We start from the raw sequence: 23,364 nt of genomic DNA, 5'->3' as shown, positions 1-23,364 counted from the left end.
AGACACCTTTTTGTACAATAACTCGTTCAGGTTAGAGTGTACGGGAGGTTTCCCATTTTCGAAATGAAGAATGTTGTTTCGATTTCTGTGCTTGACGTGTCTGTCGATATGTGCCATGAAATCTTTGGACGCCCTCATTACATTGTCGTTACATATATACAGAAGTTTACAGGGCTACAATATACACAGCGCCACGGCAAAGCTCAGCAAGACACCCACGCTCCCCCCATGAATCCTCAGCCCGCGGTTCTTATCCCCCTTGTGGCTTCCCTTCGGCGGCTGCAGATTGAACTCGCTAATAATCCGCTGGGCGTCTCCGCTCGAGTTCCGGAGCACGTCTGGCGTCGGCGCCCCTCGGCCGCCTGCGTTTTGGCTGCTCCCGACCTTCCACGTCACCGTCAGCCCGTCCTCCCTCGCCGGATGCACCCAAAACGGCACCGTCGCGTAGTAAAATGCGCCGTCCCCGTTCACGGTGACGTTGTTCACGGCGTCGTACACGCCGCCGACGTCGGCCGGGGGCGGGACCCGGACCGTCTCCTCGTGGCCCGGGTACAGCTCGAACCAGCACACATCGCCCGTCGTGGCGTTGGGCGCGGGGAACGCGGCGTAGAGCCAGAGGGGCACGTGGCCGTAGTTGACGCCGTTGGGGAAGGCGCTCTGCGAGGGCGTGGTGAAGCCCGGCATGTACATCCAGGTGCCGTCGGCGGAGAGGTGGCCGGCGCCGCTGGTGAAGCTGTCGTTTGTGGGGTAGATGGGGGTGGAGGTGGAGGAGTTTGCGCAGCGGTAGACGAGAAAGGAGACGAGGTGCGAGGGCGTGTCCCACCCGCCAAAGAGGCTGTCGCCGACGGAAAAGTTGAGCGGTGATGAGGCGCCGCCGGAGAGGTAGTCGGTCAGGGGACGTGTGAGAGGTGGCGGGTAAGTAAATTGGGCGTTAATAAGAGGGAGGAGGGCGAGGAAGAGGGCGGTGAGGGGAGCCATCGTCAAAGACAGGCCCGTCACGGCGGTAGGTGAACAAGAAAGATGAAGTTGAGCCGTTGTTGAAAAGACGTGAGAAAGGAGAGGTTGAAAGAGATGTCCGAGAATACCTGTTTGGGCAAGCGCAAGGTTGGCATACCCTGGAGCTCTGATGCAAGGTACGCGAGGACATGTCTCACGACACCTGCGCCATTTTGAATAAAGTTGGGAGTTATGGTATGTAAAATGGGTATAGCTTTGTTTCTCATACCTGAATGTTCTGATGAAAATTGCCTTGTCGCGTTAGCTTTTTGCATGGTACTCAGTCCGAGCTAAAAAAACAGGCTGCGTCATGCAAGCCAGCCCTGCGGCGAAAAGCTCTCATGAGAAATGGCAAATATTAATTTATACATTTTGCCCATCAACTTTTTGATATACACACATCAGTCTTTCTCAACCAGCAGAGCATCTAAATTGCCAGTGTCGTTAACAGATTTTAGCCTTACCAGGTCTTCTAATGTGAGCACCCAGTTACGTTCTTTCGCCCACTGGAAATTGGGCACAGATTCGTGCATGAGCACCGCCGGCAGCATGGCATCCCTCCCGCTGGTATTGCCGACTTGGCTCTTGCTGTCGAGCTTGCTTGTTGCATTCTCAAATGGAGACACCAGATACCAGCCCTCACTAGGCTCCAAATCCTCAATTTCTAGCGGACCCTTGGGTGTCTCTGAGATGATCTTCACATCACTAGCCGCGCCATGCTTCAAAAGCAGCGCTAAAATGTCTCCAGGCTTCTCCTCATGTGCAAGGTCACCAATGACGATGGCCCAGAGTATTGCCTGCCAGCATGTCCAAGCATCTTCCGCGGCGGTAGTCGTGCCGTGCCAAGTGCCGTGCCAGCTCCAGTTGAGGTCCAGACCATTCTCCAAGAATTCGTCCAAGACCTTGTGCAATCTTTCAGCAGTCGTCTTCGAGCTTGAAGGTAAACACGTGTTGTTGATGACTCGGATTGGTCTGCCACCCTCAAGCCCACGGATGGTGACAGCCGGCTGGCTAGCAGCTCTGCATCGCTGGATCACGGCCTGGAACGCACGGAACAAACTCGAGCTCATGGTTTTCTTGCCGCCATTTTGCATTGGCTGCTTGCGCTTCCACTCACTATACTCATAGATATGGTTCGCTAGGGTCAAATTGACCAGAACCTGATGAGGCGAATTGTCTTCCGGAGCGAGGCGAATGCGCTTCAGAGGCAGCAGGAGCGTCAAGTGCCGCTTGATGGCATCGCCAATCGCATCCAGAATGCTGAGAAATCTCGCAGAGCCGCCCTTTTCCAGAGCCATGGCGCACTCAATCAGCTCCCTGATGCGCCTTACGAACGAATCTGCGAGCAGCTCGGTCAACTCCACGCTATCACCAGGAGGCAGATCAACCTTGTCTTTGAGAAGCGGATAGACTGTCGGCGGCGCGAAGCGCAGCGCAGCCAAGTCGCTCGACGCCAGCGCAAAAAAAGCATCAAAGCTGCCGATGTAGGTTGCCATCATGCCCACCGCCGACGGGCTTCCCAGAAACTCCACCACGGAGCGGTGCGTAAAGGTAATGTACAGCTTATCATCGCCGTTGCCGTTGGCGGGCCAGGTGCGCGCGTTTGGCAGGTTGGACACGGCTAGGAAACCCTTGGGCCGGCACAGGACCTTCCGCCGCATGAGCCGCAGCCGCTCCTCGACCGTCGCCGTCTTGAAGTCGGACCGCGGCGAGAACATGGTCAGGTTCCACGACGACGACGCCTCGTCCATGAGCATAAAGTCCATGAGCCCGACGCCCGGGTAGCCCTCGCGCGACGCGAGCAGCTCGGCGACGCGAAACTGCGCAAAGTGCACCAGCGTGATGGCCTTGTAGGCCCACGGCCGGTTGTACTCGCTGACCGACCCGTGCACGTGCGCCAGGAATTCGTCGAGCTCCGACGGGAAGCGCTTGACATACCCCTCGAGCTCGCCTGCGTTTTTAATGTCCCCGCCCTCCATGCCGTCCTCGAGCGAGGAGATGGCGAGGATGACCCAGAGGAAGACGCCCTCGGCGCGCTCCACCATGAGCGGCGTGAGCGTGCCCAGGTCCCGGCCGGGGAGCTGCGCAAAGGCCGTGCTGGTGTTGAAGCGCGAGGCAATCAACAGGGCCATGTCGTCTTTGGTCAGATCGTGGAGACGGAGCTTGGGGCAGCCGGCGAAGAAGTCTTCGAAGATGCCGTACTCGCGGCTCGAAACGCAGATCTTAATGGTGGAGGGGTACTGCGACACCCATGATTGCATGAGGGCGAGCAGGTCGCCGTGCTCGCCCTCGAACTCGTCGAGGCCGTCAATAACGAGCATCACTGCGTACCTTTTGCTTTGAGAAAATGCGTTGAGCATCTTCTGGAAAGCGTTCTTGACATCGTCATCGCTCACGGCGGCCGTCTTGTCAGTGCGGAGGCTGTCGCAGAGCTCCGGCATAGCCACGGCCGCAATATCCGCTCGCGTTTCCAGGATGGAGTACAAAAGACCGCGGAGCATGCCATTGATACTCTTTTGCTCAGACTGTCCCGGTTTCCAGAAGAAGAAGCGCCCAACCACAAGTGTTGCATCTCCAGCCCACCTGGCAGCGCAGTCGTAGAATTGCGGATGGCGACAGATGAATTTCATGAGGGTCGATTTTCCGGCCCCAGGTTTGCCAGAGGTGTAAAGAAACTCAGAGCCCGCCTCGAGCCAGTCCAGAAATGTCTTCTTGGCCACTGCCAGATGCTCGCTGAGCACAGGCGCCTGGCCACTGTAGTCGCTGGCGTCGGGTAGTAGCCAGGCGTAGGTGTTTGCCTCAGCGATGGTGATGCTGTCGAATCTCTCATGAAGCTTCCCAAATTTGAGAGCATCGAGCGCCGCGTTTTGTTGCATTTTGGCCACTAGGTTCTCTATCTGCGGAGCGAGCGTCTGAAAGGCTTCGTAGGCACTGGTTGAACTGTCACGCAGAGAGCTGATTGCGGCGCGCAAGGACGACAGGACAGACTGTACAATTGAAATCTGTGCTGGAGTAATCTGTGGTAGCAATTGAATCTCGCGAAGCACATTTTCGGCATCCTGTCTAGAAATCGTCAGTCGCTGCAGTGTGGTCAACACCTCAGTACTTACTGTAGTGACAAAGACACGAGCTCATTTAACCTTGCAACTTGCTCCTTGAGTCGCATTTCCGTCTCTTTCATACCATGGCGCTCAATCTTGGATGATTTCTTGGTAAGTTTGAGCCGATCAAGCATAGACCGGTTAGTCTGGCCTTCGGTTGGCAGTGCAGCAATTTCGGCCGCGACATTTTCCAGTAATTTTGAAGATGCGCAAGAAGCTGCAGCCACAGGCGCATCGCTTGAGAATCTCTCTACCACACCGTCATTCAAACGAGCGGCACCGGTCTTTAATTTCGCGACGGCTTCTTCGATGTCTGGGCTAGATCGGCGCTTGGCTGCTGTGAGGCGCTGCTGTACGCGGATACCATAGTCAAGAGCTGCCAAGATTTCAGCCGCGAGGCCAATTGTGGTGAGGCCCTCCATAGTCTCCGCCATGGTAGATTTTCTATAAGAAAATTTCTTCTTTTTGACCTTTTTATTCTCAAAGGGCAGAAGAGTGGCAGCTTCGCAGATCCCTTGCCGGTCTGTCATCAATACAGCCAACAGCGGGGGCCTGCACGCTGAGGAGGGGTAGCACGGCTAGGACGGCTCCTGCAAGCCTGATTTTTGTGCACACATGACCTCGAAGTGCATAAATTTGACGAAATATAAAACGTGGCTGGCGATATGCAAGCTGTTATTAGCTTGGAAATATAACGGGCATAATTCAGTACGCCGACTGCTGGCCGCGGGAACTGTCGTATTCGCACTCAACATCGGGAGGGGGATGAACTCGTTCGTGCTTTAGTAGTTACAACGAATAAAGGGGAAAACAATGGCAAATGGAACAAAACACAGGAGGAGGAGGAAAAGAGACGAGTCTCTGAAGAGGAAAACACAAATAAAGGAGTTCAGCATATTGACAAGAAAGTATTCACGTGTCACGAGTCGATCGTATCGGGAGACCTATAATTACCTTCGAGCTCTCATGTTCATGGACTTCGCTTCCTCTTCCGACGATAAGGGGGACATGGGTCAATGCATCAAGGAAAGGACGGCACGACTTCCGTACACCGAGAACATAAAAAGACGCGTTACCAGAATTTTTGAAAGATAAGGCTCGTGGAATATTGTTTTAGATCAGCTTAGTCTACAACAAGCTTGAAGATATGCCCTTGAAGGAGGCGGTCTTATTCTTAGAGGTAATGCCTAGTGGCCTTTATACACTCTATAAGAGACTTTTTAATATAGCTCTTAAATTGGTACGAAGGAGAAAGACACAATTCAACTCATTCTTGGTTTTATTACTATATCCTAACGGCCGCTAACCATTCCTGTCAACTGCGTTAAGACGAAGATGATATAGAAGGCCATTTTTCTCGGGGGGCCTAAAATTAAGGCTCCCGCGGTGAGACATAGCTGAACTCGCTACTGCGCTACTCCTGCGTCAGAATGGAGTTTATTGACGCCCACTCCTCTCGTTTCACGACAGCCTGGCAATGTGGCTGAACGTACGCTGCCTATCGGTGTCCTTCGTGTATCCTAGGAACGTTGCTACTGTTCTTTGCAGTGGCTCGGCGGTCGTTCCAGAACTATTTTTCCCGCAGGACTTTTACAAAAAGAGGTTTTCGTTTACAATAATTACATAAACGAACGCAAAGCACGAGTTAGAGATGCCACTGGCAAAGCTGGCGAAGTATATTGGAGTTGGCAACTAGAGATCCTATACAGAAGCTTGTCGCCCGACCTGACCAAACCCGGCGCGGCCCACCGCCAATGGAACACAGCAACCGAACGGTCCTTACTGGCGCTCTCCCTTTGGGGCTCATTAGTCAAGAGCTGCATGAGGGGTGGTGCGTATGTCGCTAAGCACTCACCGGGATAGTCGTCATTGTTTCCATGCCGCAGTCAGAGGTGAACTGCCCTGAATAACGAGCGAAGAGGACCGCGCACCGGATTTGACAGCATCATGGCCATTCTAGTTGGAACGCTTGTCACCAGCACGGTCGTGGGTGTCGTTCCAGCCCTCGATGGAGCCGCCGGAGCGCTTGTTACCGGCACGGTCGTGGGTATCGTTCCAGCCCTCGATACCATTGTCAGAGCGCTTGTCACCAGCACGGTCATGGGTATCATTCCAGCCCTCGACGGAGCCGCCGGAGCGCTTGTTACCGGCACGGTCGTGGGTGTCGTTCCAGCCTTCGATAGTGCCGGGGCTCGATTGAGTAGGTCGAGCTTGACCGACACTAGCCAGTGTGAAAGCTACCTGGAGAAAAGTTTGGGACTTCATGTTTCTTCTGTAAAGATTGTAGTAAAGAAGAACGTAGTTTTATACAATGAAGATGTCAAGTTGGAAGCATTTGAGCAGGCACATGCAGAGGAATTTATACCACAACTTCCCGCCGACTGTGGACATGACGGACGCAAGGGTTGGACATTTCGTCGAGTTGCCACAGCCTTCTTGTCTCCGCGAGTAGAATCCTCAAGCCTTACTGCCCACTCCAGGTGGTGGCTGAAGATGCTCGACACAATGAATTCACATGTGCATGCAAACGCGGCGGAGTGCGTGAGCCTGGTGGTGCTGGATTTCGGGTACCCTCCAACGCCCCAGCCTACCTCTCTCCCTCTATCTTCATCTCTTTTCAATACAACTTGTTCCTCTGCAGAGAAGTTGCATCAGATATCTGACAGCCAACCTCGCTTCACCACGAGTCAGTTGCACTGACCAAATCGCCATGACTGTAAGCTCCCGTCATGTTTGACCTCATAGCTTGGTCAAGTCTGGCTAACCATAGCCATCAGGCGAACTTTACGTACGAAGTGCTATCAAGCAAAAGCCCCGTCTCTGAAGACGAGTTTTCCAGCCAACCTCACGGTGAGTCTGAATATCTCAAGCCTCCGCTACATCCTGATGACTGAGATTGTACAGAGACACGCCGCTGGAACAGAGTCATCATTGCAAATCTGGCTTTGTTTCTATCATCACTCATTTGCTTAGGCCTTTCTCTCCTGTTGAGCAGGTCAAAAACGATTGACGCCCGAGAACTGCTGCGACAGACAACTTTCTACTGTGCGTGCAGCTCACAGGCTTGGGGCGAGAATCCTTTGACTGACAATTGTGCAGCGCCTTTAATCGAAACCATGTCTCCCATCTTCGCGGCCACCCACTTCGCCACTTACCCGATGTTGGCAAACCATTCCATTCTCCGCCAGCCTCCGAGCCCCGAAGTTGATGCGTACTGGAACCGCATATCGGACTTGGGCATGATGCCCATCACCGAGAAGCAGGTTCGAGACGGCCTGGGAAAGGATCCCTCTACAGTCATAAAGGCCCCCGAGGCATGGGATTTGGGCAATGACGCCTACCTTGTACAACTAGACGGTCTGCACCTGTTGCACTGTCTGAATTCGATGAGGCAGAGCCTGCATTACAACTTCCCTTACTACCACAAGGACGGGCAGCCGCCGGCGTACGTCGCGCACCTGTCGCATTGCCAGGAAGCTCTGGCGCGATGGCTCATGTGCCATCCGAGCATGGACCTGATCAAGTTCGACTGGGTGGAGGACCATTCGCGGCCTTTTCCGGACTTTGACATTACACGGAAATGCATGGACTTCGAGGGCCTGCTCGCTTGGCAGGAGAAGCATCGCCTTCCCGAGGAATGGCTGCAGGAGCAGTGGCAAGCCATCGACCGACCGGGCGGGCTCGTACCCCAAAAGTCGCCCATTCTCAACGAGGAAGCCCGCTTGGGCAAGTGGATAAGCCTGCAAGACACTTACAAGGGCCAAGGCATGCCAAAGTGCGAAAGCTGGCGAGCAGAGTAGCCTTTGCCTCGGTACAAAGGAATCGTCTTAGTTATCTAGTGAGGAGCCAGATTAGCTTCCACAGCACTCCGTAGTCCGTACGAATCATATTTCCTATCCGAGTAAACACCTAGGGCATCGCATCGCGTGCTCGTTGACTGACGAGCCATGATTCTTGCCCAGCCGCACTATGGCCAGCGGCCCGCGGCCCGCGGCCCGCGCACTAAATTATGTGGCTGCAGGGACTTTTGCACCTGAGCCTTACTGGCGAGCCTTATTGCTGCATTTAGCTTATCAGCCAGCGGAGTTGCATAATGGCCGTCTCTTGTGGAAGTTCTCGTACAGTCTGTGCCGATATAATGCGCCCGCAGCTTCGACTGTAAGCCACCAAGTCCCAAAGAGGTCACATGGGCCGACTGCTGAGTCTCGTTGCATCTACCAAGTTGACTCAAAGTATCTGCAACTCCACAGCCTATTTTGTAACCAATTTTTCACCGTTTTCATTTCGCTGGAGACAGGATAAAGAGGCTTGGTTTCTGTTCCTTCCTCTCTCTGAGCAAACAAAACCCCTCCTTCTCGTCATCTTTATCATGGACCTCTGCCCGCATCAACTGGCAGCGTCGGCGCCCCCAGCTGTCATTGGCGGGGTCGCCCTCTTCTTCGTGTCTGTCCTAACTCTTTGCTCCGTGAGACCTGTGTATCGTAGATCCCACCGATCGGAGATTCCATACCGAGACCAAGATGGATCTGCAACAGCCGAGTCCGAGAAGAAAGCGCTGACAGCAGGGAGAAATGCTAGCGGTTGCGCTCTACTTGTCAGCTCCGTGGGGCTTGCCGCCAGTGCCAATGGTGGATTGAAAGGACTACCAAGGCTACGAGAATCGGGATTTGGAAGAGAGGCGTTGGATTTTATTCTCCTTGTTGGTTCAATACTATTACTCTCATTCAAATCATGCCTAACAACTTGTTAGGTCCTGATTTCGATTCAGGTTGCTTCCACCTACTCTGCTAAGGCTTGCTCTGAGCGCTATAGATTAGCGCGCGCAACGGTACTGAGTTCCGCCATTGCCCTAATCTGCGCGGTGTCCGCTGCTTCAACCAAGGAGACTGGGCCACATGAGTTGGCAAAATTTGGTCTTCTGGCAATGCTTGCCATTATACTGTCATGTGTCCCAAAGAAACCCAAGATCTATCTGCAAAATACTGCAGTAGTGAACCGCAATGGCGCCTCTCTCTTGTCATGGATCACCTTCTCGTACGGTTTCTTGCATCAAAAGTCCACCGCTCGCCTCCCCACAGAACTCAGTTTGGACAATGTCCCCGCTGTAGACTCTTCGTTTCGCACCGAAACTCTGCGTAAGCGATTTGGCGATGTCAGAGCTGGCGATAGAATATGGCTTCGCTTGCTTCGATTCTGCCAAGGTCCTCTTTTACTTCAGTGGTCGTTTGTATTGCTCAAGGCCATAGCGGAGTTTGGGAGCCGATATGCGCTGTTCAATTTGCTTCAAGGCATGGAGAACAATGATGCACCGGGCTCCAACTCTGAACTCTGGAAATGGGTGGGTGTTATGCTTTTGGGCATGCTGTCGGGTGCAGTCGCAGATTCGTGGCTATACTGGGTTACCTCCGGTGTACTGCACGCGACGGTCGTGTCGGCACTCGACGCATTAGTAATTGGAAAAATGATGCGGAGAGAAGATATGAACGACTCAAACGAGAAGTCCGACAAGTCATCCAGTAGCGGAGAGATGTTCAGAGATACGTATGGTCGCAGCCTCTTCTTTCCCGTATCGCCCCTTCTAACAAGTTTCTCAGATGGTCCATTGCGAGAGCCGTCTTGGATGACTACCACTTCCCTTTGGCTGCACTGAAGATCTTGCTCGACATTACTTACCTTTGCCGTCTGCTTAGCGTCAGAAGCCTGCTCATCGGCAGCCTCTTCCCTGTCGCTACGACACTTCTCTCCAAACGCTTGGCCCAACAGCACCAAGCGCTTCAAAGAGGCCAAGTCGCATCGCAGCGCAAAAACACCAGTTCTCTCATCGAAATGCTTCAGACGCTCCACCATATCCGTCTCTCATCCCTGGAGCACCTCTGGAACCGTAAGCTCCTGAATTCCATTGCGGACATGCAGCACCATCGTTGGGAGACCACCATCGCTCTTGAGAAGCTCAACTTCTTCTCTAATCTCGGCCCCATTCTTCTAGCTTCTGTCGCTATATCGGTCCATACAATTGAAAGCGGCCAGCTGAGTCCTGCTGTGGCGTTTACAGCACTGAGCTTTTTTAGCAACCTGCAAGGCATTTTCGCAGAGCTTCCCGCCAAAGCCGCGACACTTCACAAGTCATGGATAAGCCTTCAGGGGCTACAAAAGTTCGTGAACTATCCGGACCAGATCAAATCAGCAGTGGTCACCGATAAGGTGATTTTGGAGGCGGCCTCTTTGGCGTGGCCAGGACAAACTGGCAGCGACAAAAAGGCGTCTTTTGAGCTTACGAGCGTTGACCTCTGCTTTCCGAAATCCGAACTTAGTGTTATTGTAGGGCCGGTTGGGTCTGGCAAAAGCTTACTATTATCTGCACTGCTGGACGAAGCTTCCATTACAGCTGGGCGGCTCGGGAGGCCCAGCGTTGGTGAAGCTGTTCAAGATGGCTTGGTACCAGGGTCGACTGCCTACGTTGCGCAGCCGCCGTGGATTGACAACTGCTCAATTAGAGACAACATCGTGTTTGGATTTTCGTTTAATCAAGAGCGCTATGACAGAGCTCTACAAGCTTGTGCTCTCATCCAAGATCTTGAGTCCCTCGCAGATGGCGATACGACGATCGCAGGAGCCGGGGGTTCCTCCTTGAGTGGCGGCCAGAAGTGGCGCGTGGCCCTAGCAAGAGCATTCTACTCCCCAGCAGAACTTCTGATCCTCGAAGACGTTCTTGGAGCGGTTGATACACCGATAGCGAATTGGATTTGCAGGCACGCACTCGCAGGTGATGTTGCGACAGGGAGAACCATCATTCTCGCGACGCACCGTCCTGAGTTCTGCATCGAAGCGGCACGATACGTTGTCACCGTCAAAGATGGAACTGCTGTTGGGAAATCGCAAGTTCCTGACCTTTCAAAGATTAAGTTTTCCGCAACTGTGTCTTCAGATGCGCATACTACCAAGGCCGAGGAAACTGCTGCTAAGCCTCCTAGTGAGAAGAGCTCCAAGGAGCCACAATCTCAAACTCAAGCTGCCCGAACGACGACTCACACCCTCATGCGCTATTTGAGTGTATCCGGCATACGACTTTACCTGGCCGGTGCTTTTATTACGGTATGCTACCAATGCTTGAATGCGGCGCATTCGTGGTGGCTTACAAAGTGGACAACGGATGGCAGTAGCGAGTCGAGCCAAAGCACAGCCGCCCTCTGGAACGTGTCACTCTATCTTTTAATCTCCATTGTCAATGTTGTGGCTCTCACATCTCAAGCTCTTGTTTTCGCTACGGCCGGGATGGCTGCCTCGAGGTCTATCTACGAGAGCTTGATTCAAAGTGTCTTGACAGCCACCTTATCCTGGATAGACTCGACACCATTTGGGCAGCTCTATCAGATAATTGATACGGACATGCATGTAATTGATAATTTGATTGCACCTGCATTCAATGGCATCCTGGGAACACTTATCAATCTTGGAACCATTATTGCCGTCAGGTGCGGTAGCCCGAGAACCTCACTTTTAACAACTTTAAGCTGACCGGGGAATACAGTCTCTACTCCAATCGTTTTACAGCAATCAGCGCGGTCACAATATTAGCGGTGTATGCGTACATAGGGCCTAAGATGATCCAGTCGGGCGGAAGGTTGCGACCACTTCTCGGGCCAGCCTCTCATCCAGTCGACGACCACACCAACGCCATGATTATTGGACGAGCTACTATTCGCGCATTCGGCCGAACTCCGCTGTTTATGGAGCGCTATTGCGGCTTGGCCGACAATTTCTCCAAGGTTGGGATACACATCCAAATCGGAAACTGCTGGACGCTCATACGATCAGGCGCTCTGGGCTGCGCTTTTGTGGTTACAACAGCGGCGGCTATGGTCTACAACAACGTCGATGCGGCAACAGCTGGATTTACCATTACCTTGGCTCTTCAGATGAAAGGCACCTTGTCGAAGCTCTTGAATCAGGTTTCTGCCATTCGCATGGGCATTACAGCCGCTGACCGGGTGATTGCCTTGACAGAGGTGCCGACGGAGACAGACACAGGAAGACGGGTCGCAGACTGGCCATCTCGGGGGACTGTGGAGATCAAGGGAGTCACAATGAAGTATGGACCAGATTTACCACCGGCGCTCAAGGACGTGTCGCTTTGTGCACCGTCTCGGCAGCGAATTGGCATTGTTGGACGGACCGGTGCTGGAAAATCCAGTCTCACCAATGCGCTCTTGCGATTTGTCCCTGTCACTGACGGCCAGATTTTTATTGACGGCGTGGAAGTTGCCGAAGCATCTCTGCATCAGCTTCGCAGCTCTGTCAGGCTCATTCCCCAAGACCCTGTGCTTTTCTCCGGCACGCTCCGCGCCAACATTGATCCATTCGCGGAGAAGACGGATGAGCAGGTTCAATCCGTCCTGGAGCGTGTGCGCCTCGCCCGTGCCAAACCGACCCAGCCATCAGAGAAGGCGCCCGCGCTCGGCTTGGACACAAACATCGAGTCCGGCGGCACCAACCTGTCGCACGGCCAGCGCCAGCTGGTCTGCCTCGCACGTGCCATCTTGGCGCAGTGCCGCGTTCTTGTTCTTGACGAGGCCACAAGCGGAATGGACGAGGCTACCGACTCGGCCATTCAGAAGATCATCGCCGAGGAGTTTTGCGATGCTACGGTGATTGTCGTTGCGCACAAGCTGCTGACGGTAGCCGGCTTTGACAAGATTGTTGTCATGAGCCAGGGCCAAGTGTTCGAGTCAGGGTCTCCAGCAGAGTTGTTGGAAAATAAGGGCATGTTTTGGGACATGGTAGCTTGTAGCGGTGAGCAGGCCAAGATCGAAGCTGCGGCGAGGAAAGTCTAGCATTTTGTAAGATTGTGCTTAGACCTGACTACCACCCGGCACGCGAAATGGTTTATTTGAACACACATTAGTATAAGAGTCTTACGTAGAAATTATACTATTTCAATTTATAATCTATAGGCTCCTCGAAGTCTGTTCTGGGCTTTTGTGAATGCATCGGTCGCTCGTCGAAAATGGCCGCTATTCACTGATTCTTATTCATAATTATAGTAATGACAAGGCCCTCCATCTATAGGAGCATCTCTGCTCTTTTTGCCCGTCACCTATATGGGCATACTATGCTACCAGATTGCGCAATAACACCTGCTATAAGTCGGCTTACGAGATGAGCTCTGTGCACTGTTTCGGTCTGATGCCCTGACAAGTTCAACACATCCCTGTCGAGAGAAGTGAGGGAAAGCTTGGAAAAATTGAATTCGAAAAAACAAAATGATGTAAGTACAAAAAGTATGGTCATCGAATGCAAATGTTCGGCCAAGGTCAAAGTATGTCACGAGGTAAAAGGACTACCAAATGGCTAGATCTGTTGCCCATCCATCCTTGGTGTCATCTGGGGCAGCATATTCGGCCATTTCGGTAATCATGGCACCAACTGCAACAGTGGCAGTTGAGATAACAGCATCCAAGACCTTGGAAAGGGCCGTGGATGTCGCTCGGCGGGCAAAAGCTGGAGTCGTTTCCGCCTCGACGCTTTGGGGTGTCGGGGTAGGAGCAATTTGTGACACGGGCAGAGACGCAATACCAAGGTCGGCCATCTCCGCAGAACAGTCCCCTAAACATCTCAGCATGCCAAGATCATCCAACAGCTCTTCCTCTGTGATGCGACGAGACGAGTTACCCTCGTCCACGTAGACATCGTCGGGGTCCATCATGCCCATCATCACGCCGTGCTCGTCCCATTTTCCCCAACCCGACTTGTTGACCTTGCCTTGGGTAAACTGGGCCTCCGGGGGGTTGGGGTAATATTTTTTGTATACTCTCCTACCCCTGTTGGAAGACTCATGGTACCAGGGGTCATTGGCGTTGAGCGCAAAACCAGGATCGTCGACGAGAGTGGACGGCCAGCAGGGATTCTCCGTCAGCCCAGCATCGTCGATGGCTGGCATGTTCTTAAACTTGATCACAATCACCGTGTCAATGGGTCGCACTGTTTCTGTTACCACCACACGGTCGCGGCACCCTACCTTGACAGGGGGTCCCCTGTTAACACCGAGGATGCTCAGCTTGACCTTATCAAGGCACCCTTTGAAGAGCTGTCCTGCCGATCCATTCATGGTTCCCGGCAAAAGGCGAATCCAGACCCTCTTGTCGCGAGCTTGCCAGATTGCGGCTGGTGGGAATTCGTCACGCTGACACGAGAGGTTGGGCCTCTGCAGCCAGCCCTTCATCCAGCTGGTGTGATGCTCACGGTTGTAAGCGGCCACTCTTTCGCGGATATTGCCCAACCCGATATGTCGCTGATCAATGCAGGTCATGCTACTAAGTGACTTTGCCCGACTCATAACGGAGCTGTAATGCGAGCACGCCTGTCCGGCTACATTGTAGTCGCAGGTTCGGGTCGTGACAACTTCTGTAGGCTGGCGCGTGATCGTCTTTGTCTCCGTCTTTGGTGCAAGCGCTCTCTTTGCGAACCTTTTGTTTCCCGGGTTCTTACAGTCCTTTGTGCGCGAGGGACGCTTCTCTGGCTTTTCCGACGGCTTTCGGTCATTCTTAGACTTGAGCGGCTTGTCGAGCTTTACATCAGTCCTTGCCGCGGAATTTAAAGACGGATTTACCGCCCTTGGCAATGCCTTTTGCGCAGAGCTTTGCTAGTGCCGGAACAGCGGCTTGGACCGCGAGGCGAATGATCCATCCTGTACGCACATGTCAGCATTGCTTATCATTGTGCGGCTTTCGCAGTGGCGCAGATGGTTTGAAGATTAAGAGAGCTTACCAATGACGGGAATAAATGAGAGAGGCGTCAGCAGGGCGGTAATGGCAATGCGGCAGAAGGCAGTAGCTGCGAGCTCAAGCGCCGCGGCTTCAGCAATAGCAATCGCAGCATCTTTTGCTTTGTCCTCAATCTTGTCCTTGACCTGTTCTTTTGTGATTGGCGGCTTGAAGTCCTTGCAGCAGTAGCTTTGTGTACCACCAGAGCATGTCTGATCTTCTTTGTCGGAGTGATGGTTAGTATTTTGCGTGATCTCTGTCTCGTCCTCTCCACAGCCACCAGTGCAGGACAGGCCAAGGCCTCGGTATCCTCTCCATCGACAAGTGCCCATAGTAGATCCCTTAAGACAGCAGAGCCGACGGAATTTACCCTCGTCACAACGATCCATGTTGGAGAGTTGACCCGGTTGTCCACTCATTTGAGACGCTTCGTGGTCACCAGTGTCACATTTCTCGTCGCATTTCGTGGTGTAGCAGACACCTTGGGCGGCCTCACCTTGGTAGATGGTTTCTGCATCCTGGATCTCTTCTTCACTCATTTCGTTGGGATAGTTCAGACTTTTAGCTTTTTGATCAACCTGATCAATCGCCCAAACCATGAGCCCTCCAAGACATCTATCGTTGGCCAAGTCTCTCTTGTGGGGTAGTGTTTCCTCGTCATCATACGACACCCACTGATTAGAGTCCCATGTAAACCACTTCACACCAGCATTCTTGTCATATGTGGGCTTGATGGCTTCCTTCTTCACAATGTCCTTGATCTCTTGCAGAGTGAGGACACCGGATGCTCCGGAACAAGAGCCTTCATCAGCACCACCTGAAAAGGTACAGATTCCGTTTGGCGTATTGCATGATGGGTCGGTCAAAGTAAATGAGCGACCGTAATACCCTTGGCCAAGGACTACCTTTTCCGGCTTCACGCCAGCGCGCCAAAGAAGGTCAAGGCCGAGGTCAATCTCAGTGACGTTGGTATGGGTGGCAACCTTTGGTCCAATAGCCTTCGAAGCACCATCCCAAACGCGTGTAAGTCGTAGGACATTATGTTGAACCAGTCAACAGACTCCTGATGCTTGGCAAGATCAAAGTGCTGTAGATACCAGTAAGATGCAGGGAGTGTAATGGTGTATCCGTAGCTTCCTGCAAACGCTTGCTTGATGTCTGCGGACAGCTGGACAAAATTGGTGGTGTCATCTGGTCGGCCTCCACGATCCTCTGAATACACAATTAGCTGCGCAAAATACTGCATAACACGAGGTCTACTCACCAGCAGTCGGATACTCCCAATCCATATCGGCACCATCAAAGCCGTAGGTATCCATGAACGTCATGAGACCGTCAATGAACTTCTTGCGGCCCTCGGCTGTCCTAGCCATATCACTGAATGCTGTTTGATATGGACCGGCTGTGCTGTTGGTTAGCTCTGCGCCCTGTCGTGGTAAAGTGGTGAAGAAAATGTGAGGCACCCACGATCGTTGAAGGACCATCCACCGACGCTGACTCATGTCTGCAGGCCTGGCTTCTTCTCCTTGAGCTTTGTGAACCTGTGGAATAAGTCGCCCGCTTTCTTGTTCATGGGGACAATCTCATAAGTTTGAGGATGAAAAAAAACGAAAGCAAAGTTGATATGGGTAAACCCACGCAGGTTCAGGTCCTCGGGGGAGACGGACTGGCACTTGCGAGTGTTTGACCAAGATTCGTAGTAGCCAATGGATACGCCATCTGTGGTACCAGAGGCCGTGCCGCAGGATGGGCGCTTGACTTTGCCACAGCCACCAAAGTCTTTTTGGCACTTCTTCTCGCAGAAGTCAGCCGTCGAGCCACAGAATCTAGCTCGTCGTTTTAGTACTAAAGTGTTTTGCTGATACAGAGGCAAGTTACATACCCAAACACGGAGCAGCAAACCCGCAATGGACAGTTTTGTTTCCCAGGTGCGCCGTACTGGCCACATTCTGCCTTTGCATTGCAGTTGGAAGAATAATCACTACCGCATTCCTTTGGGGAGTAGCCGCATAGTCCAGTTGCCTACAGAGAGTTAGTCTGTTACTGCTTCCGCAGCGACCACAGCTTGACTCACCCTACTACAACAAGCGCCTTTAGCACATGGTATTTTCTCGTTGCAGGTTCCTTCTGGAAGCTGCCAGTACGTTTGCAAAAGCCTGTATGCAGAGGAGCGGTTCGAATAACTCTGTTGGGCGGTACTCTGGGATCGAGTCACGTTACTGAGGAAGATGGTTTCCGAGAGGCTCCCATTCTGCGACGTTTGGGCGGTATTTCTAGAGCTAATAGCGGTATTGCCAGATTCCAAGAATAGAAATATCGCCGCAGCGATATAAAAAGGCTTGAGATGCCCCATTTTAGTCATTTATCAGCGAATACTGTAAGTAGTTCTCAGGGTGACATTTCTGCCTAGAGTCAGAGATCTGCTTATACAAACTGTATATGTATGTCGCGAGCTATCCATAACCTGAATATCGATTATTGAGCCATGTCAAGAATATAGACGAGCCTTAGTAACCGTGCAGTCCTTGCACTGTACGGAGGCGACGATACTATACTCGCATACTGGTTACATTGCAGCACGGAGGGCCTCAGCCTTCGGCGACAAATATGGTCACAGGTTACATAGTGTTCAGCTGAAAATTGAATAATCCTCCGGATGCAATAATATTGAGACATTACTACCCTGCTTTTAAGGCTGCCGGCGAGGTTACAATTTCTGCAAGGAAACAAGGCTCCCGGCCAAGCCCACCCCGAAGCAAGCTCTGGTAGAGACGAGTCAATGAATGGCTTGCTTTGCTCGTCTAAATCAGCACTTATATTGTGTAGCTGTGATGCACGAGAGCTCCTTGGCTACTCATACTTCACATTGTAAATTACGCCGAGGCCTGCCGCATCGGTCACTTTCCCCTTCACTACCGTAAGCAAGTACTTGTGCCACCCACATGTATCGTCGCATGCTTCATCGGGCGCAGAATGTAACTATTTCAAGATAAATGCAATAATAGACTCGTGAAAGGGCCTGAGCCGGAATACATGGGTGTCCCGTGTTTGTAAATACGACCCTACGAATCGACAGCCTTGGGCGCCATGGCCCCGTGCCGTCTTCGCACTGTACAGACAGACTATCTATTGCCAATACTAGTAAATTTGTAAATTGGCGACATTCATGGGAAGTATTGTCCTCAGGAAACTAAGTTATAACTGTTACTGCTTACCTTCGCATTGCCGTGACATAGCGCTGAAAGTGCTAATTGCGAACTATTGAATCAGTCGACATGGCCAAGTATAGTCTATCATGGCTTCTCGCCGTGTCAAGCATACTATCTGCAGCGAATGGCTTTAATCTTTATCCTTTGTTACCCAGCGAAGTGATGCAGACTATGCTGGGCATATCTCCGCAATGTCTCACTGCACTGTATGTTCTTTTATCGACTGTTGAAGAAGGTGATCCTCGCAGTATTGCTAACAAGGCCAGCAATACAACTTTGCCATGCGATAATTTTCTCTTCCAGTGGACTTTGAACGTGGACCGTATTCACTGGGAGGAGGCAGACGTGGCGACTCTATGCACGGCAGAATGTACGGCTGGCGCGCAACGCTGGAGAACAACCGTGAGAGATGCGTGCGCAGACCAGTACGTTCGCTCCGGTGGCAAGTACGCTCCGGCCGATACTCTAAGCGGTCGTTTCTTTGACGGTCTTGTTGTGGCTTGCGCGCAATCATCTGCCAAGGCATGGTGTCTGCTCGAGTCCTATGACTGGGTCGGCTCCGATGTGGTCCAGATTGACTGCGAAGCCAATCCTGCCGATCCGTGGTGCATCAACAAGGCCGAGCCACTGGCCAATAACAGTCGCATCTCTACGCTCTATGACGATGCGCTCTTGTGCTCGGAGTGCTTCGTCAAGATGCTTCGGCTGCGTGTCAATTCGGATTACCCTCCCGACGCGGACTTTTCTGACTACTTGACGGAGGAGCTGCAAGACGTTGAGAAAGTTTGTGGCCACGAGTCGGAGCCAATCACCACCCGTGCGGTGCCCTGGTATCCAGAGCTGTCAGATGCTCCGTTGATTGGCATTCCGACGACACCTTCGACTACAACGGCGCAACCTACGCCCACTGCGTGCACTGGTCGCACGGTTGACATAGTCCCGGATCTTAAGGAGGAAATGACATGCCATGACATTGCGGAAAAGTATGAAACCGGATCTGGTGAAGTCGCCATTGCTACAAAGGATGACCTTTGCCGTGCAACAAAGCCTATCTGCCTTCCTCAAAAGTGCACACTTTACGCCGTCGAGGCCGGTCAAACTTGGTAAGTCGTGCTGTGACTAGGAATTAGACTCCGCATCAGCTTACCATTTGGACAACAAGTGAGAACGTAGCAAGCTCCATGTCTATGCTGAATAATGCCACCGTCACTGTTGCTCAGCTTGCAACTTGGAACCCCAACCTGCTCGGTGTTTGCGATGGTCTTGTGGAACAATTTGTCTGCGCAAGGCAAGTATATCCAAAAGCCACTTTGCAAGCAAAATATTGACATTTGCATCCAGCCCTCCTGGTTTCGCATGGAAGAAACCACCAGAGACCGAGATCCCTGACGATGGCGACGGCCCCGTACGCGGCGGCCCAGGCAGCACACCAAGTCTGCCCATCACGGAAGACCCAAAGGACATAACATCGGATAAAGTGCAAGAGGGGATTGCATCAGACTGAAAAAAATGGATTCTCGCCAGTTCAAAAGCAGCGAGCTGCTGGAAGCTGGCCAACGACGCCAAGATAAGCGTTCCTCGCCTCTGCGAGCTGAACCCGGTATTAGGCAAGAACGGCCAAAACTGCGGTACGCAGGTATGGCTCGGCTACTACTATTGCGTAGCAAACAAAAGTGGTGCCACGGCAACGACTTCTACTTCGCAAGCATCAGTCACCACGACCACATCGACTCACACGGGCCTGGCCAAGCCCACCCAGACGCAGGCCGGCATCAGCAAGGACTGCAGCAAGATCGAAGAGGCCAAGAGCGGCGACTCTTGCTGGGCCATTGCGAACCGGGCCGGTATCGAGCTGTCGTCTCTTTACGTGTGGAACGCAGGCTTGGGAGCAGCCGGAGAGAACTGCGGCACGCAAATCTGGCCAGGGTACTGTTACTGTGTGGGCGTTGGCCCGCCTCCAACGACTACATCGACGGGGCCGGCGCTGCCTACGCAGACGCAGCAAGGATTCCCGAGGGACTGCAAGAAGTATGTGGCGGCAAAGAGCGGCGATAGCTGCTAGGCTTTAGCAAATGAAAATGTAGTGACGCCAGAGAGGCTGTATGAGCTGAACCCCGTCCTCGGCTCCAAGGGTGAGAATTGTGGCATGCAGATCTGGCCCGGTTACTATTATTGTTTGTCGAAGTGAAAAGCTATTTGAAGATAAGACGCGTCTTATTCACGTAGATCAGTATGATTCTGAGTTAAAAATCGTCATCGTCGTCGTCGTCGACTGCCTGATCATCATCTTCCGCTCGCCTGGTCTTTTCGTATTCTCGGAGGGCATCGATATATGCGTCCTTGCGCAAGCTCTCCGGCCAACCATTTTCAACCAGTATTTGTTTGATACGCTATACACAAACGTCAGCAAGTCTCCTGCGTTGAACGGCCGACCTTTCTGTGGACTCACAGCTCCCTCTGGCGTGAGGCCGCCCTCAAACCACGGAAAAGGCTCCGGAATGGGCATAATTAGAAGGCTATTCACTTGATCGTAGATCATGTCGAGAAACTCCTCCGCCCGGTACTGCTTGCCTCCCTGTCTCCATGGCTCATTGCCGGGGGCATCGGGGTCCTGCATTGACCCGTCGCAGTGGTAAATGACCCCGTCGTCCGTGTCAAGCAGTATAGCGTCTATCCTCAAATCTGAGGCGAGAGCGATCATTCCTTTGGGGCAAACGATGCCATCCTCGCCACAGACCATAATGCGTTTGTGAAAAAAGACCTTTGCCATCTCGGGAGTCGATGCTTCGTGCGACATGTCCTCGCGCAAATACGAGACAACCCGGCAAGGGGCATACACCTCGAGTTCACGGATGCAGCGCAGATATGGAAGATGCCTCACCAAGTCCACGACTTTGTCGGACCGTTCGGCGGCCATCAGCATCTCCATATGTAGCTGCTCATTGGTCCAGCCGGTGGGCGGCGGCCGAGCGATTTCCGAGTCGTCAATGTAGGCCAGCTTTTCGAGCAGCTCGTAATACTGCGTCATGCGCTGGACGACAGAATCTCGGCTGTATGGCATGGCGCTTGGCGATCGCGTTGGCGGCTTGAGTTGGTGTACAGAAAGCTACATGCCTTGATTTCGGATGAAGGAATGAAAATGAACGTCGCCGTTTGGCAAAGCAGGCTGGCACTTGGCCTATAGAGTCTCGGCACTTATTAGTAGGCTACTTGACGTGCTTTGCGCAGCCAACTCTGCACATTCGGGGTAAATCCATCAACGTATGCAAACCAAGTAAATTTTAAAAGAGTGCATACATTGTTTCTTTGATGAAATTCGAGCATCAAAGTTGGAGTAGTAGGTTTATTGATATAAGCGTCTCGTTGAGCCTGCAATTGTAGGCGCGACTTGCGCAGCATGGATCTCGCTAGCGTGCGGAGGACTACGATGCATGGATAGATTGCAACAACTCAGCGTTGTCGATTCTGATATTTCTTTGGCTCTTCTACTACAAGCGTGCGGCGTATTCTCTCCTATATCTCAAATGATACCAACACACAAAATTAAAGGCACAATCACTATCAGTATACTGTACTTTAGCGGGCGGATACTGAAGCGTGCTAGAGCACACGAAGTCGCTATATACAAATCTACGGATAAAAGTAACCACATTGTATTTTTATTTTATTGTCTCTACTTAAAATGTGACAAGTAAGGTGCATAACTAGCTTCCATTGACTTATTTACCTTTTTCATGTATGCCTTTGTTGTCGATTAGCCTCGCCATAGCCTCGCCATCTGTTCTCCCCGCCAGTAGCTGATCTATGCGCTGGAGCTGGAGCCCCACAACATTTGCTTTGTGTCATGGGATTCAGTAATGCGTCTTTCATTCTTCGCAAACACCGCTTTGTTTGCTGCTTTCTATATCTTTCCCATTCGCAACTCAATATCCTCCTCCTTCGTCCATCCATCCATCCATATTCACTTACCATACTGACGCATCTCATCCCAGTTGCGCTCGCCTCATTTCGTTGCCTTTGGTTTGAATCATAGACAACTTTGCAGATGCCGTCCTTTGGGCCGTCCTCTCAACCGTCCACACAGCCGTACTCCGGCTCGGCGGACCTGCTGAGCAATGTGCAGCCCTCTGATTTTGAGTTTCTCGACGTGGTTAAAAAAGATAAAGATGAAGGCGTGGCGGTTTTCAAGGTTAAAATAGGTGAGAGATTGTGTATCATGAAAGTGGTAAGAACACGGCGCGAATTGTCCGAATATGTCGCGATGAGTAACACAGTTTTAGTTTGAAGGGCAATACGATGGTTCCACATGCGGTTTTGGAATCGAAAGCCTAGAGGGTCCTGCTACAAGAATTGCATGAAAGTGGTCCGATTGGCCATTTTGTAGGTGTTTTTGTTTTTGTTGATGTAGTTGTTTTTCGTGGTTTTTCTTGCTAATTTCTTTTCGTTCTCGATATTCCTTTTCCTAGGATATTGGTTAACACTTCTCTAAGACAAGCACACTATTACAGTTGACTTGCTTCTCTTACCTTTTTCTCGTTGCGTGCTGTAGTTGTGAGATGGTAATGTAGTGAAAGTTAGGTAGGAGTCAGAGATAAGACCAGCTATTTAATACTTTTGCAAGAGCTGCAGACTTCTTCTCTGATCACAACGCAAGCATGCTTTATTGGTAGATTTGGTAGATTTAGAACCTGTGATTGTTGGCCAGTGGTCAGTCTTGCACTACTGCGGACGTAGGCGCTCAAAGTATACCAATTACATGAGGTCAACGCAACACCGGTGGGGTAAAGTGAAAGCATGTACTCAGTACGGTACCCAGAACGTGGCTTGGTTCAGAACCTGGGAGCATCGCGAGCCACACTGTCACGATGCATTACCCTCTCACACAGGTGGTGACTGGTTCACAGGTATGGGCAAACTTATTCAAGACAAAGCAGGTGCCAATCGGGATGTGTCCTTATCGCCGAACCGCCAGCCTAGTTAGTGGAGTTCTGGAAACAATACTACTTGACGGTCTGGGCTATCCATGTCCCATGTCCAGGGGCAACGTCGGGCGGCAAATGTAACCTCCAGCAGCAGCTCACCAATTGACTACATCACGCAGACGCTGAGACTCCATCGACTGTAAGAGTCGAGAGATATTGGGTCAAAATGACACGCCATAATCCGAACTTGGCGAGCTTGCATGCTACACATCACATTACGCGCAGGTGTACAGCAATAAGCGCCGGCCAGGCATGACGGCCTGTAGCCTCGTAAGGTGGCGTGATGGGTTACAAAATGGGTCAGCTTGAATTCAAG

General features: G+C 52.1%; 10 protein-coding genes across 10 annotated transcripts; 4 read left to right on the top strand and 6 right to left on the bottom strand.

The window, feature by feature from the left end:
- Nucleotides 1–174: 174 nt before the first annotated feature.
- LMH87_011717 (uncharacterized protein) lies at nt 175–4,531 on the bottom strand (the record flags this gene model as incomplete). Its single annotated transcript, XM_056200905.1, has 4 exons — nt 175–1,159; nt 1,226–1,248; nt 1,461–4,059; nt 4,107–4,531. The coding sequence occupies 4 exons, from the start codon at nt 4,529–4,531 to the stop codon at nt 175–177; spliced, it is 4,032 nt and encodes a 1,343-aa protein (XP_056052709.1).
- Nucleotides 4,532–5,876: 1,345 nt separating this feature from the next.
- Nucleotides 5,877–6,362, bottom strand: LMH87_011716 (uncharacterized protein; the record flags this gene model as incomplete). The annotated part of the gene is made up of 3 exons (XM_056200904.1): nt 5,877–5,891; nt 5,953–5,999; nt 6,074–6,362. 3 exons carry the CDS (start codon nt 6,360–6,362, stop codon nt 5,877–5,879), a joined length of 351 nt encoding a protein of 116 aa, XP_056052708.1.
- Nucleotides 6,363–6,807: 445 nt separating this feature from the next.
- LMH87_011715 (uncharacterized protein) lies at nt 6,808–7,897 on the top strand (the record flags this gene model as incomplete). The annotated part of the gene is made up of 4 exons (XM_056200903.1): nt 6,808–6,813; nt 6,875–6,947; nt 7,002–7,142; nt 7,197–7,897. The coding sequence occupies 4 exons, from the start codon at nt 6,808–6,810 to the stop codon at nt 7,895–7,897; spliced, it is 921 nt and encodes a 306-aa protein (XP_056052707.1).
- Nucleotides 7,898–8,466: 569 nt separating this feature from the next.
- Nucleotides 8,467–12,928, top strand: LMH87_011714 (uncharacterized protein; the record flags this gene model as incomplete). Its single annotated transcript, XM_056200902.1, has 6 exons — nt 8,467–8,796; nt 8,848–9,638; nt 9,692–11,067; nt 11,147–11,189; nt 11,255–11,569; nt 11,626–12,928. The coding sequence occupies 6 exons, from the start codon at nt 8,467–8,469 to the stop codon at nt 12,926–12,928; spliced, it is 4,158 nt and encodes a 1,385-aa protein (XP_056052706.1).
- Nucleotides 12,929–13,434: 506 nt separating this feature from the next.
- On the bottom strand, nt 13,435–14,430 carry LMH87_011713 (uncharacterized protein; the record flags this gene model as incomplete). The annotated part of the gene is made up of 2 exons (XM_056200901.1): nt 13,435–14,043; nt 14,113–14,430. 2 exons carry the CDS (start codon nt 14,428–14,430, stop codon nt 13,435–13,437), a joined length of 927 nt encoding a protein of 308 aa, XP_056052705.1.
- Nucleotides 14,431–14,668: 238 nt separating this feature from the next.
- LMH87_011712 (uncharacterized protein) lies at nt 14,669–16,230 on the bottom strand (the record flags this gene model as incomplete). Its single annotated transcript, XM_056200900.1, has 4 exons — nt 14,669–14,781; nt 14,862–15,813; nt 15,867–16,069; nt 16,122–16,230. The coding sequence occupies 4 exons, from the start codon at nt 16,228–16,230 to the stop codon at nt 14,669–14,671; spliced, it is 1,377 nt and encodes a 458-aa protein (XP_056052704.1).
- A 125-nt stretch (nt 16,231–16,355) lies between these two features.
- Nucleotides 16,356–17,107, bottom strand: LMH87_011711 (uncharacterized protein; the record flags this gene model as incomplete). The annotated part of the gene is made up of 3 exons (XM_056200899.1): nt 16,356–16,683; nt 16,740–16,879; nt 17,078–17,107. 3 exons carry the CDS (start codon nt 17,105–17,107, stop codon nt 16,356–16,358), a joined length of 498 nt encoding a protein of 165 aa, XP_056052703.1.
- Nucleotides 17,108–18,132: 1,025 nt separating this feature from the next.
- Nucleotides 18,133–20,128, top strand: LMH87_011710 (uncharacterized protein; the record flags this gene model as incomplete). Its single annotated transcript, XM_056200898.1, has 5 exons — nt 18,133–18,272; nt 18,333–19,169; nt 19,229–19,354; nt 19,408–19,471; nt 19,703–20,128. The coding sequence occupies 5 exons, from the start codon at nt 18,133–18,135 to the stop codon at nt 20,126–20,128; spliced, it is 1,593 nt and encodes a 530-aa protein (XP_056052702.1).
- A 181-nt stretch (nt 20,129–20,309) lies between these two features.
- LMH87_011709 (uncharacterized protein) lies at nt 20,310–21,127 on the bottom strand (the record flags this gene model as incomplete). Its single annotated transcript, XM_056200897.1, has 2 exons — nt 20,310–20,456; nt 20,516–21,127. The coding sequence occupies 2 exons, from the start codon at nt 21,125–21,127 to the stop codon at nt 20,310–20,312; spliced, it is 759 nt and encodes a 252-aa protein (XP_056052701.1).
- A 984-nt stretch (nt 21,128–22,111) lies between these two features.
- LMH87_011708 (uncharacterized protein) lies at nt 22,112–22,544 on the top strand (the record flags this gene model as incomplete). Its single annotated transcript, XM_056200894.1, has 4 exons — nt 22,112–22,291; nt 22,347–22,365; nt 22,415–22,446; nt 22,533–22,544. 4 exons carry the CDS (start codon nt 22,112–22,114, stop codon nt 22,542–22,544), a joined length of 243 nt encoding a protein of 80 aa, XP_056052700.1.
- Between the last annotated feature and the right edge of the window lie 820 nt (nt 22,545–23,364).

The sequence above is a fragment of the Akanthomyces muscarius genome, chromosome 4 (assembly GCF_028009165.1).
Source record: "Akanthomyces muscarius strain Ve6 chromosome 4, whole genome shotgun sequence".
In the NCBI taxonomy this organism is placed as follows: Eukaryota; Fungi; Ascomycota; class Sordariomycetes; order Hypocreales; family Cordycipitaceae; genus Akanthomyces; species Akanthomyces muscarius.
Note: the sequence above shows the minus strand (reverse complement) of the source record. Positions and strands in the feature narration are given on the sequence as shown.